The sequence below is a fragment of the Musca domestica genome, unplaced genomic scaffold (assembly GCF_030504385.1).
Source record: "Musca domestica strain aabys unplaced genomic scaffold, Musca_domestica.polishedcontigs.V.1.1 22, whole genome shotgun sequence".
NCBI classification, from domain to species: domain Eukaryota; kingdom Metazoa; phylum Arthropoda; class Insecta; order Diptera; family Muscidae; genus Musca; species Musca domestica.
In genome coordinates this window covers 11,786,496-11,802,375 of record NW_026712262.1, presented here as the reverse complement: position 1 = coordinate 11,802,375, position 15,880 = coordinate 11,786,496, and the positions used below count along the sequence as shown (strand labels likewise).

General features: G+C 31.2%; 1 protein-coding gene across 1 annotated transcript in view; it reads left to right on the top strand.

Moving 5' to 3' along the window:
• The window catches only part of LOC101893497 (dmX-like protein 2), a gene marked incomplete in the record, with an annotated part of 462,308 nt that overhangs the window by 139,688 nt on the left and 306,740 nt on the right, over nucleotides 1–15,880 (top strand). The window contains 1 exon segment of the mRNA XM_059123050.1: nucleotides 8,178–8,381. Within this exon segment, the coding sequence (XP_058979033.1) occupies nucleotides 8,178–8,381 (204 nt within the window).

The window sequence follows — 15,880 nt, the reverse complement described above, 5'->3', positions numbered from 1 at the left end:
GACACACAGACCGACATGGTTAGGGGGACTTATGAGGACTCTAATGCACAATCTGATGTTTTAATGGGTTTAAAAATTAATTAACTTTGGCTATTCTTAAATCATTCAGCCCTCAATTATGTAGTATACAAAATACAGTAAATTTCAAATTACTGCTCAATTTACTGGAAGATTTTGCTACGATTTTTACCATATTAAAAATTAATTTGGTCCCTACATGGCGATAAGATTGATATAAACTTTTTAATAGATTTGTATAGCACATCCACATAGTTGAAGCCCACGGCTTAAAAATGGGTACAGGTATTTTAAAACACTTTTAATCGACCTGTTCGTGAACACTTATATCAGTCATATCTGTGAACAATTATGCTTGGAGAAATATGCATAATAGACAAAAACTACGGGCCGGCAACGCGGACCGGGCCAGCTAGTATATATATATATATATATATATATATATATATATATATATATATATATATATATATATATATATATATATATATATATATATATATATATATATATATATATATATATATAAATTGATTTCCGGTGAGGTTCTATAAATTATGGAACCTCTTACCAAGTTCTTCGAAAATGTTCTCTTATCCTATTTCACATTTGAGAAAAATTTTAAAAATATATAATAAATGTCATATAATATAAAATAATAAAATATAATATAATATAATATAATATAATATAATATATAATATAATATAATATAATATAATATAATATAATATAATATAATATAATATAATATAATATAATATAATATAATATAATATAATATAATATAATATAATATAATATAATATAATATAATATAATATAATATAATATAATATAATATAATATAATATAATATAATATAATATAATATAATATAATATAATATAATATTATTATTATTTATTAATAGATTGGTAAACTACAATTATTTGCTATACAATTAACATAAAATATGTGATAAATTACAATCTATATTTGGCGTAGCAAGAATGCTGTGTGCCAATATATTTAAAATATGTACATTTGTAAGTTTAGAACCATTAAAAATTAAATTCGTGTATTAATAAATTTCTGTACCTAATACAGTTTTCAAGATATGAGTATAGCGATGATAAATTTGTGCCATTTAATATACTTATTACTTCGTCTACATTCATTGAAATTTTATTAAAATATTTCTTTCTGTAACCATTAAATACTGGGCAAAAACCAATAAAGTGGAAGGTATTTTTCAGGCTGGTTTGTATTACATAGAGAACAGATTCCACCGGTATTGGCTTAAATGCCTTTGAGTTTAAGTCAAGCAAACCGCCTCTTGCTTTTATGATTAGGCTGGTTGCACGTGATGAAAATTTTGCAGTAAGATTTGGGATTACAATATAATCTAGCTGAGGGTACAAATCATGGAACTGAGAGTTTCGTGCTGCTACTTCAAAATCAATTTTTTCTTTGGAGTGTAGATACATAATTACATCTTTCCAATTGAAGCATAGTGGAATGCTAATGTTGGGATGTATATAATTTATGTCTTGGCATAGGGTTGTCCATTCGTTAGCCCATGAAATTTTCAGTTCTATAATGTATTCAGCCAAGATTCGTGGAAGTCGATTTGACTGTAATTGCAGAACTTTTTTAATATAACAGAAATGTGCTTTGAGTGTAGAAGAGAATATGGAATTTAGACCAGTTTCCAGATACAACATGTAGTTCGGTGTGTTTTTAGGCAAGCATAACATTTTCTTTATAAAAAATCTAAACAATTTTTCCACATCATCATGCTTCTGGTATCCCCATACCTGAGACAATATTGATTTAGAGCAGGATTCAAATATTTTTAACTTATTAGATTTGGAAATTTTTGGACTTTTGATATATTTTAACCACGTTGTATTTATAGCAATTTTTGAAGCTGATAGTTTATTTGCTAAGTGCTTCTTAAATGAGAGATTATACGTAATATCTACCCCAAGATATCTATAAGAATTTACAAGTTCGATGTTTTGGTATTCTGGTACCAGTTCTAAAAATCATTATTTTGGACTTCAAGAGGTTAACTTTTAGGCTCCATTTCTGACAGTAGTCTTGCAGTACATCAATCATTTTCTGTAAACCTGTAGGAGAATCTGATAACAGAACAATGTCATCTGCATATAGAAGAATTTTAACATTTGTGTTGGCGACATCAACACCGCCAGGAAGTAATTCTGGCAAGTCATTCAGATATAGGGAAAAGAGAACAGGGCTCAATATACAACCTTGTCTAACTCCTGACTCCACCTTAAAATAATCTGAGCACGTATTACCGTCACATACCTTACTTCGTGTTTGGTTATATAAAAGTTGTATTATTGTTACAATCTTTCTTGATATGCCTATCGTAGAAAGTTTGTAAAATAAGCTGTTTCTGGGAATTAGGTCAAATGCCAAAGAAAAATCGACAAAGAATGCGTATGTATGTCTATGTTTTAGTTGATTTATGTTGATTATACTCACAAGATTGAATATGTTATCAACTGTCGAATATTCTTTTCTAAATCCGGCTTGAAATTCATTCAAAATCTTGTGCGTTGACAACCAGAAATTTATTCTGTTTAAAAGAATAGACGTAAAGATTTTGCATATTGAATCAGTAAGTGATAGTCCTCTGTAATTACCAGGGACATTTATGTCACCTTTCTTATGTAGTGGTAACATTACAGACTCTTTGAATGAAGAGGGTATTTCTTCCTTTAGAAATATATGATTGAAAACATGAAGTATTTTGTGCAGGAAAAGAGAGGGTGCGTATTTAAAAAACTCATACGGAATGCCGTCTTGATCGGGCGATTTATCAGCTTTTAACTTGCGGACAACGTTATATAATTCAAGGTATTCGACAGAGTCCACCATTCCTTGCAGGTTTTTACGGTGTCTAGTTTCTTTAGATTATTATTATAATAAAGCAATTTCTTTCTTTCACACAATTGATGAAAGTTATATCTTGAGGAATAGTACAGTGATCTATTACGTTGCGTGTTATTTTTCCTGTATTGTTTAAGGTGTCTATACATAGTGGATCTTAAGCGATAACAAGCCCAGTCAAACCACCTCTGTCGGGGTACAAAAAACTGCTTAGTAGGTTTCTTGATTTGCGCTTGTTTAATTGTATTTGATATACTTTGGCTCATATCGTCAGCAGAAGTGATACTAGTAGTATTTTGTTTTGCTAATAACAAATTAATATTTTGGATGTACTGTGTTTTGTATGACATTTTCCAGTATAATCTATTTAATGATTGTTTATTACTCTGATTTTGGCGTATTGGAATTTTCATTTCAAGACAAAGAGGCATATGATCAGAATAAGATTCCGAAGGAATGTGAAAATTTTCAAAGTACTGCAAAAACGAGGTGGAACAAATACAATAATCTATAACAGAACTGCCCATGATGCCGCAGAAAGTGCTATCTCCTTCGTAGTCACCACGTACTCTTCCATTTAATACTATCCCTCCTATATTTTCCAATATGTTTAAAACTTGTTTGCCACGGGCATTAATAATTATGTCCTTAGACTGCCTGTTTGTATATAATTTTGTACCACGAACTATATTTTGATCTAATGACTGTTCTTTCCATTCATATCACCCATTATACAAAAGTTTTCTGGACAAACATCAGTCAAAAATGAACTGAATTTTTCAGCATCGCGCTTCCAGCAAGTGCAGTTCAAATAGACAGGAATTAGATAAAAATTACTGCCGTAAAAATCTGCAGATAAATATGGATATTCATTTGTGGGAATAAAATTAAGTCTGTATTTACGTTTTATTTCTTTTTTGAAGCCTTATAAACACCCTCTACTTGCTCTACCAAACCTACAGTTTTTAACTGCAGCTACCCAATGAATATAAAAGTTTTTGAAGTAGGATGTGAAGTTTGTTTGTTTATTTTCTAAGACATGGGTCTCGAAAAGGAAAAAGATGTCGAAATTGTTTAAGAATGTTAAAAAGTTACCGTAACTGAGACATCTTTCTAAATTTGAGACATTGTAAGATATTATATGGCACGAATCAAATTGCTATTGAGAAGACGAATTTTCATTTATATTATTTATATTGGAGGTTTGCTTGCAGAAAACATCGTATGAGTTATTAGATAACTCAAGTATGTTGACAAGAAAATCAGCATCTTTCTGTGTCGGGGCAAGAATTTTTTCATCCATCCAAGTGTATTTAATATCGTTTACAAAGATACAAAATTCTCCTAATCGGACCTTGATATTTGGCCTAATTTTTGACACGACTCTGGCAACCTTGCGAAGATTGTATCTGGTCGTCTGTTCCAATGCAGTATAATCTTTTTGTATGTAAATATTTTTTCCTTTCAGTTGTCTCCTTGCTTCGATAACGCGTTGTGCTTCACCCTGGGTTTCGAGGGTAAACACAAACGATTTGCCAGAGGACAGCATCTTTGTGCCCATGATATTTATATCTACGTTCAACTCATCCTTACTCATGCTAATAAGCATTTTTTTTGGCAGTCGAAGTGTTATTGCAGACAAGACCACTCACCACCACATTAGACGATCTACTTCGCCTGTCTATTACTTCTAAGCGATTCGTTAGTTTTTGAATTTCGTCTTTGAGCTTTGAGTTCTCAGTTTTTAAAACATCAACTTCTTGTTTGATGGCAGCAACATCCTCCTTCTTAGCTACATCTCTTAATTTGTCATCCAACAAATCACCTAGTTTGCTCCACGAGAATAAGTCTTGGTTTCCTCCTGTGATATTTGGACCAGTAAAAATTTTTTTCGGTGTACAATTTATGTTGTCAGGTGATGTTGATAATAGTGTGCGCTTGATACTCATTAGATGTGGCAACACAGTAAATGCATTGATTGACTTATCGATAACTAATATCGATATGAACCACAGGACAGGTTTGAAAGAGCAGCACAGCTGATGTTTGTTTTGGCCTTTCTCTGTATTAGTTGCAAAAAAAAAAAAAAAAAACGTTTTCCAGTGGAATCAAAGGTTTTCGGCCGAAGTTGTAATAAAATATAATTAATTTTCTTTGTTCTGGAGACCACAATCTTTTCTTCGACAATGACACGAACTTGGCAGCCAAAGTGAATATTGTAACGCGTAGTTTGGAAAGTAGATATTGTTTATTTCGTAAGTTTTTTGGATAACTTTGGAGCACTGATAAAAATGCGACTGTATGTAAAGAATGCAAATCATCGATTTTCAATATAATATAATATAATATAATATAATATAATAAAATATGATATAATATAATATAATATAATATAATATAATATAATATAATATAATATAATATAATATAATATAATATAATATAATATAATATAATATAATATAATATAATATAATATAATATAATATAATATAATATAATATAACTAGCTGACCCTGTCCGCGTTGCCGGCCCGTAGTTTTAGTCTATTATGCATATTTGTCAAAGCATAATTATTCAAAGATATGACTGTTATAAGTGTTCATGTACTGGTCGATTAATTTTTAGTTTTTAGTCAAATGAGCAGTAATTTGGAATTTACTGTATTTTGTACACCTCATAATTGAGGGCTGACTGATTTAAGAATAGCCAAAGTTAATTACTTTTTTAAACCCATTAACACCTCAGATTGTGCATTAGAGTTCTCATAAGTCCGCCAAAAGGTGGACTTGTGGGGGTACTATTACATGGAGAAAATTCTAAAATTTGTAGATATGTTGAAATTTGTGTGTACGATTATCACCCCCCAAATACACATTTTTAGCCAAATCCTTTGAAATAAGGTAAAATCAGGAAGTACCTTCATATGGGCACTACTGCGAAACATCGACCTACATTGAAAACTTTTTACCCCCTTATAATCCAAGATGACAAATAGAGGCCAAATCGAAAATATAGCAGAACAACATAGCATGTCAAACTGAAAAAAATTCACGTGATTTAAATAAGTAAAAATAATTTTATCCATCTTATTTGTCATTTAAATTGTAAATTGGAGACGCCATAAAGTCCATATTTTTCATCATAGTATAATTCAATGACGATTCAACAAATATTCGGTCCCGTGCTACTTTCTTATATTTATAATTTGTTCTTGTTTTTCACAATTTATTTGATTTGGGATGTACATCTATATCTACGTTCCCAACCAATATTCTCTTGGGGGTTACAAATTCAATAGAATACAAAATTTTCTTTTCTGACCACACATTAGATGTGAAAGTGGACTTGGGATACTCCAATGTGGGGACTTTACATGAATAAATTTTTATGTGGCAATTATCTGTACGATGGTTCCTTACGCCAGGGTAGCATAAATACAATTTTTTAGTGGTCAAGACCAATATGGGCCCTACTCCGAGAATTTTCTACTCCCTTAGAAACAAAGATGCCAAATAAGGTCCAAAAATAGAAGAAAATGACGAAGACTCCAAAAATAGCTTAAATCATACAATGGTTATTTATGATCGATATCATATATCATATTGCAGGTCATGCAAAAGCGATTTAAGGTATCTTAAATGTTCGGGAAGAATTTTTGGAAGGATAGAAATCCTTTTCTTACTAAAAGTCCCATTCGCTCTACTATTTTGCACCCTTTATATTTGGTACTTTACTGATTGTAGTCCCAAAAATTTTTGCATTTTGAGCTCTCATTGGACGGATTATTGTCACATGAAAGAAGTAGGTCCACGCTTTGAAATGAGCCCCATTAGTCTTTTTCGGTCATTTTTGTTTGTTTAAATGTCTGCGCATCTTCCAGCTGAAGCACGATGTAGGCCCTGGAGTTGAAAGGTAGATGTTAGTTACAATCGTATTTCGCACTTATTTCATTTTTTGGTGAAAAATTGTATATAGTGAAAAATTATTCTTTATTTCGTTCACAAAAAATCCACTGAATTCAATATGATAATACAAATTGAAAAAAAAAAAAAAAATGACAAAAGAATAATAAAAATTGAAAAAATCTTCAACTTGTTCGCTGATTTTTTACAGCAACTGTTTAAAGATCCTTACAAAGTTTGTCAATAGAATGTACTTTTATTTTAAAATTCAATTCTATTGGACATTTTTTTCGATATTTTCCCGTTTTGAGAATTTTTGTAATGAGATCTCTTTTTTCGTAATTTTTTTTAGCGATTTTGAAAAGGTTATTATCTTCTAACTTTGGTGTGACCGCGTTAAATTATTTCGATATCATCTATTCCGTTTCGCCACCACATAATTCGGTACTACACTTCCATGTAACCCGTCATCAATTTCAGTTCTCAAGAAATCAAGTCAATTAAATAAATTGATATTAATATTCGAATTCAAAAATAAAATATAAAAAACACTACAAATGTACATTAGAAAAAAGTAAGTCAAAATGGAAAAAAAATCATGCAAAATAAAACATTACTATTGTACATTTCAAAAGTCAAAATGAAAATGTTAATATATCACACTTTTACGTGATTTTTTTTTTGTATGTTATCCTTTTCGGATAGGAGACAATTCCGAATTTGTATGAATCATTAAAATCAGTTGAGCGGTTCTTAAGTTATAAGCGTAGTAACTAACACAACTTTCATTTATATATATAGATGTATAGATAGATTAAAAAGTATGCGTGGTCAGTTCCTCAGCCCCCAAACAAATACTTAAGTTTGGAGGGAAGGTCAACAGTATCTCGTGCAAGAATGACTTCATTATCAAATATTTGTGTGCCACAAGACGGTAAATACATCTATGTCACTATCTATGGCGAATGATGCGCCCAAGGTTCATCTAATTTCCTATTTATGAGAGCTTTAAACTTTAGGACACATTTATATTAGAAACAAAAATTAATTTATTGTTGGAATTTTCAACAATTTTGGTTAATTTTCGCGGTTGCTGTATAGTTTGTCAAGTTCGTACTATATGTAGGCAAAATGTACTTACTGTTAATAATAAATATAGGACCGCTGGATTTGGTAGAACAGATAAAGTTAAAATTTGGAATTTGGAAACGAAGTAGCGGTCAATTTATAGCCAATATATAATTAAAGTAGATTCAATGTGAAGTTATCGATTATTCTGTGGAATAATTTTATTTTATGGATTTTTTATTATGTTTGCTTAATTATGTAACATTTTATATTTATTTTTAGGTGTAAAATTTGTGATTGGTGGTGATCGAGAAAATAAAACTCCTACAAACGAAACTATTGAGAATGTCGCAAATTGGGAGAATATTTGGTCCTGTCAAACAGCCATACCAATTTATCATATGGCGTTCAGTCCAGATGGAACATTGTTTGCTACTTGTGGACGTAACGACCGTCTAGTAAAAATTTGGTACGAAAATAAACAAAGTAAGTAAATCTTGTTTTTATGCAAGTTTAATTCGCTTATATCACCGACATAAAAAACGTGTATGTTCATTCCATGGACAATTTTAGCCTCCATATATAAATTAGCTATTTATAATATTTTGTACTTTAACTCAAACTTGGATTATGAAATAACTTCGCATAAAAGATTACATTTTTTTTTTTTGAAGTTTAATTGCAAAATGTTTAAAAATTTAAATTGTAATGTTATAAACACACCCCAGTTAACGATGTTAAAGTTTTGGAAAAAAACAAAAAAATATGTATTGAAATAAAAGAAGAACAAAATAAACTGAGAAACATTTATATTATTGAAGAACGGATGCAAACTGAAAATAACATAAAATTTCGATGTACTATCTTTTTTTCGACACTTACATTCAAACTGTATGTACTGAAACTGAAAATTACATGTTTGTTTTTTATATACTGTTAATTTAACACGTATCCAATCGGAGTCAAAATCTCTCTTTTTACTTCATTTTTTGGGGAAAGTATCAAAGTGTGTCCCTGAACAAAAGAATTTTTAATTGCAACTAAAAACTACTTTCTTTATTCTACTTTTGTTAATTTTGGATTTTTAACTGAGTCTGCATTTTTCTTGTTGAATACAAAAGCAGGCTGCGGATACTGTTTTTCCAGGAATTTTATGCCTCAACATCTTCCTTTTTCTTTATATGACCTTTGGTAGTATGTGATAATTATGCACTAGTTTTCAATTTACGTATGGGAATATTCAAATAATATTTACATTTCCAATTGAAATATTTTAGTCAAGATCGTATAACACCACAATTAAAAATAATTTACTCCAAAGTCGTTCTATGTAACTGTTACAAACAGGTGAAAATAAGTCAACAATTTTTTTATATTATTCACCGATTCCTTTGTATTATACCATTATTTGTTTAGAGCAAGCAATACGCACTTTGGGCGGCATAGGTCTATTGTATAATTTTTGAGGCATCCATTGTATTTACTTAAAATTATGCTAACATTTTGAAGACGGAATAAATGTTGAACTCTTGATTTTACGTCGAATGATAGATTCACAGTAATGGAAGTATAATGGGGGACTTTTTTTAATCCTGTTATTCGAGGGATCTTAGTTTTATTCCAGGCTAAATCTAATGAACTTAGCTTCGTATAAATTTAAGTAAAAAATGTTTTGTAAATTCCGCATTTCATGCGAACTCCCCGTGTCATCGCCCTATACCACAACTAGAAGTAGGAACAAGGTGCTCAAGTATCTGGCCGGCAGCAATTGAGAAGCTGATAAAGAAACCTGGTTGACTTCTTATAACTATCGCGGCCTGTTGTAAACTATGTGGACCCAGTGTGGTCCGCCAAAGTAAGTGCTACACAATGGAAACGCATCCAGTCCTGCCAGAACGACGCTCACTGTGTTCTGTGGTGTTTTAGGTGGATGAATCATTGGACCTTTTTATTGTGTTCGGTATCGTGAAATGATAACCAGTTTTTTCTTGCCTAGAATTGAAGAAGTGAATGTGGAGGGCATGTGGTTTTAACAAGACGCCACATACATACAGACAGATAAACAATTCAATTATTGCATCAGCCATTTCCAGAACGTGTTATTTCGCACTTTAGAGACAAGAATTGGCGCCTCCAACGAGCTGTTTGACACCTTTAGATTTTTTTTGTTTTGGGTTTTTATTTGCGAATAAACCGACTACAACCCAGTCCTGGACGCTGCATTAATGAAATGCCGCAGCATTAATGCAAAACGGACATTTAAAATTTCATTAAAAGATCGCGTGTGTGTCAGCAAAGCCACGGCGGCCATCTGTTATCTTGTTCCATACATAACCATAATTCTGTCTACTTTACGACATAATAATGTTTTAATATTTGTGGTTTGTTGTTGCAAAATAGCTTTGTTTTATTTATAATCTAGAAATTGCACACCTTTTTTATTTTTATGTGAATTACCGATAATTTTTACACTTAGGGGACGCACGGTTGGTGATACCGATATTCCTGTTCATGGATGTGTTACCAATTGTGTTATGACTTTTGTGGAAAACCTCCTCTTACGGCGTAGGTTTTAGTTAAAGGAACTATTGTTGATATAAACTTTTTCCTTTATTATTTTCTTAATTAACTTGTAAATCATTCAATATTTTTTGTGCTAATTTTATGCGATTTCATTTTTTAAATTGTTATATATTGCATCGGCTCGTTTGGAGTTCGGGCTTGACTCCAACAATTAACAATTAGAGTATAATTCATTTCCACTGTCAATGCTGACTAAATTTCAACCATTGGTTACATTCGAAATGGAATACCAAATAATTGTTCTACAAAGGGGCGCATAGCAGATAGTCATATAATACAAAATAAGAATGCATGCAATGAATTCGCTGTACGACTTATCCACTTTTTGTGAATATTTTTTGTTCACTATTCATTTTAATCTGACATTCAAATTTTCGATATCTATTATCTTACATAAGCCGTGATAATCTCCTTTTTAATAAAAACCAAATTTCCTACTTTAAACCAGCGTTCGAAAATAAACAGTACGGTACTGTACCGTTCCGAGGTGGAGTGGTACACTAAAATAATGCACCGTACCGGAACACAACCCTTAAAAAATATTTTAGTGATACTGTACCAGAGCACAGTGAGAATCGTTCTGTACCGCAGTAGGTGCACTATAAAAGGTAGTGTACCGCAGACGGAGCACTACAAAATCGTAGCGTATTACATAGCGGAACATTAAAAAATTATTGTACTGGTAGTGTACTACATATGTGTTGTTTACGATTTCTGAGAAAAATTAGATGTTTGATGTTTTTGACAATGCAAAAATTACTCATACATTTCTATGTTATGAAAATAAAAGCTGATTTTTTTATTTGTCATGTATGTTTAGATTGGAATGAATGTAGGTGTAAACAAGTTAAAAAGCAGTAAGTTTGGCCTGCCCGAACTTTGAATACCCTCCATCATTTGGAACGAATTTTAAAAATTTTCAAAAAATAAAATGCTTAAAAAAATCTGTTGAAATTTTAAAAACACCGAATATAGCCGTTATATTGGGGTCTATACGACGTGGACATACATAGTCATTGTTTGTCATAAGCCATTACCATATTCAAATTCGAAACTGGAAATAAACGGTGAATAATGTAGCTAAAATCATCAAAAAATCGTATATAGTGAGGTGCCGTTATATCGGAGCTGTGCGAACACCTGGACCAACATAGACGATTTTCTGTCACAAGCTGCAGTATCCATTACGAACTTCAAATACGACATCTCAAACAGTTTCGGTGGGTATTGTACCCAAACTCGTCAAAATACCGTATGTAGGAAGGTACTGTTTATGGGGCCTATACGAGGGCCTCAACCTGCATAGACAATTTTCTGTCACAGACTGTAGTTTCCATTACGAACTTCAAATACCAAATTTGAAACAATTCCGGTGAATAATGTCGCTAAAATCATCATAATACAGAATATAGGGGGGTACCGTAATATAGGCGCTATACGAAGACGTGGACCAGCGCAGATAATTTTCGGTCTTAGGCTGTAGTATCCATTTCGAACTTTAAATACCAAATTTGAAACAATTCCGGTGAATAATGTCGCTAAAATCATCAAAATACCGAATATCGGGGGTACCTTTATACGGGGCCTATACGAACACGTGAACCTGCGCAGATAATTTTCGGTCTTAGGCTGTAGTATCCATTTCGAACTTTAAATACCAAATTTGAAACAATTCGGGTGAATAATGTCGCTAAAATCATCAAAATACCGAATATCCGGAGGTACCGTTATATGGGGGCTATATGAAAACGTGGACCTTCTTATGGGGCCTATAAGAAGACCTGGAACTGCATAGACAATTTCCTATCACAGACTGAAGTTCCAATAACGAACTCTAAATACGTAATTTGAAACAATTCTGGTGAATAATGACGCTAAAATCATCAAAATACCAAATTTGAAACAATTCCGGTGAATAATGTCGCTAAAATCATCAAAATACCGAATATTTGGAGGTACCGTAATATGGGGGCTATACCAAGACGTGGACCTGCACAAAAATTTTTCTGTGTAGTATCCATTTCGAACTTTAAATACCAAGTTTGAAACAATTCCGGTGAATAATGTCGCTAAAATCATCAAAATACCGAATATCGGGAGGTACCGTTATATGGGGGATATACGAAGACGTGGACTTGCACAGACAATTTTCTGTCTTAGGATGTAGTATCCATTTCGAACTTTAAATATCAAATTTGAAACAATTCCGGTAAATAATGTCGCTGAAATAAATAAAATAAATAATATCGGGAGGTACCATTATATGGGGGCTATATGAAAACGTGGACCTACATGGCCCATTCACGAACTTAAACTTCCTACTCGAAAAATAAACATGTGTTCAAAATTTTTGCCAACTATCTCAATTCATTCGAAAGTGCGTGAGCTAAATATATCGCAATATTCCATTCGGCAAATATGATAAAATGAGCTCAGGGTAAAGCGATTGAAATTCCAAAACAAGAACTTACACCAAAGAGTTGCATCGATGAGAAAACATTCGTTGTCCAGCAGTTTGTAAACAAACAAAGTGATCGTGTTTACTTGCCAAAGACAGGACTCAGCACGACCGCATTCAGCACATGTGAAAATTAAAGGACACCACTAAAATGACAAAAAGTAATAGTGAAGTAATCTGTTACATATTTCAATAAAAAGGACACCACAATAAAGAGCAGTGTATTTTAAAGTTGCATATGTACAAAAAAACACCACTAAAATTACAAAAAGTAAAAGTGCAGTGAACCGTCACATAGTACAATAAAAAGAACACCACATTAAATCAAAACTGAGTTCACAAAGGAAAAAGAGAAATACAGTATTTGACAGATGGAGGAAGGAAAACCAGGCTCAAGACATCAACGCAGTCCTAGCGGAGATTGCCAGAAAGGATGAACAAATTGAAAGGCTTAGAAGTGCCTACATCGAACTACAACAAAGCTCAGAACAACACACTAGTACCAGAGAATCCATATTAAAGGCAATAAGTCATATTCCAATCTTTTGGAAGTGGTGAAATAGCAGTCAACAGCTTTTTCTGTAGCATCGAGTATTTGCTTTCAACTATTAACAATGAAGACTTGAAGAAGGAAGCAGTGAGATTAATATTATATGAAATAATACAAGGACAGGCCAAGAACACAATTATAAACATCTCGGAACCAGACAATTGGGAACTTATTAAAGAAACTTTAAAATTGAGATATAGACCATCGGTGGAACCTCATTATATATAGTGAATGATTGCAAACCTGAAAGTGAACAATGTAAGTGAATTAATTGTAGAAATTCAAAACATTAAATATAAGTCTGATGAATGGAAACTGATAACATAGAAGCAAAGGATTCAACAATTTTAAATAAGGACAATAATAAACAAATTAAAGAAGATGAAGTAAATCAATATGAAATAATAGAGGACAGTAAACAAAATGAAAATGAAAGAATTTATTAAGAAATAATTTATTTCTAAATACAACATCAGAGTTTTTACCTATGATAAAATTAACAATAAAAAATAAAGACTATGTAGCATTGATAGATACAGGAGTATAAGTATAATTGATGAAAACATAAATGAATTTAAAATATATAAATTGCAAGGAGTTATTCAATTTAGCACCATACATGGAATAGGAAAGATAAAATATGAAATATTAACAGATATAGCAGATCAATTTAATATTAAAGAAGGATAAATTAAGTGGAAAGTGACACCACTTACAGGACGAAGGTATAATTTTATAATAAGTATAGATTTACTCAACTCATTTAATACAGTAATAAATAATAAAATTTCTTTCAGCAATCTAACAACAAATTTTATTATAAATCCATATAAAAATATTCAAATATGTACGTTAGAAGCATCAGAGGACTGGAGTAGAATTGAACTAGGACATTTAAATACCAAAGAAAATAGATAATTATGGAGAAAGAAAATATAGAATTGTAGTGGATTATAATGAAATAACAATTGATGATAGTTTTCCATTACCAAACATTGATTCAATTTTAGATAAATTGGGATGAGCACAATATTTTACAACTTTTGACTTAGCAAAGGGATATCATCAAATATTAATAAGAGAAGAAGATAGGGAAAAGACAGCTTTTGTAACACCTCATGGACTAATTTATTAGGATGCCAGTTGGTTTAAAAAAGGCTCCAGCAACATATCAAAGGTTGATGAACGAAACTTTACGTGATTATATAAATAAAACTTGTGTAGTATATCAAGACGATATTCTCATATTTAGTACCTCACTAAAAGAACATGTTAAAGCAATAACAAATATTTTTAAAACTTTAGAGAAAGCTAATTAAAAAATTCAAATAGATAAATGTAATTTCATGAAAAAGAAAAACTGAATTTTTAGGACATATTTTAACAAAGGACGCATTGAAACCTAATCCAAATAAAATAAAAGTTATACAAGACTTAGAATTGCCAAAAACAGAAAAACAAATTAAGAGCTTTTTAGGATTAAAATGTTATTACAGAAAATTCGTTAAAGATTATGCAAAAGTAGCACAACGTATAACAAAATATTTGAAAAAGGGAACAAAAATTAATACTAAAGATCCAACATATATTGAAGCCTTCGAAAAGCTAAAATTAGTAATCAGTTCACATCCAATCTTGAAATATCTGAATTTTGATAAAAAAAATTCACATTAACCACTGATGCATCAAACTATGCTATTGGCGCTGTGCTTTCTCAAGAAGGACACCCCGTTTGTTTTGTATCAAGGACATTGAATTATCATGAAAGAAATTACTCAGCAACAGATAAAGAATTTTTAGCTATTTTATGTAGTGTTAATTATCTAAGACCATACCTATACGAAAGAAAATTTCAAATATTAACAGTTCATCAACCAATTAAATATTTACATACTAAATACAAAGGATAGGATATATCTCCAAGACATCAAAGGTGTTTAGTTAAGTTAGGAGAATATGATTTTGATATAGAATATATTAAAGGTGGCAGAGAGTGGGAGATTTTTTGAGTAGAATTGAACAAAATAGTGACAACAAAAATGATGAAGATAATAAAACGAAAACTCAATCACACGAAGAGATAGATCAAGAATTATTTGAAAATACCGTAAATGCAATAGAAGACGATAATCAAACCTTAGCAACAGTTCATTCAGTGGAAGAAAATTTACTACACCATTACTTTATAAAAAAGGAAATAGTTAACAAATATAAGACCCAAATAATTCTTACTAATAATAAAACTGAAGAACTTAAAACAATACATGGAAAGAAAATAATTTTTATAGCCGAATCAGATTTTGACAATATGGGAGACATATTCAGGAAGTATATAACTAAAGGAAACGTAGGAATTTATTCAGAGCAATCAGAACATAATTACAACAAAGTTCA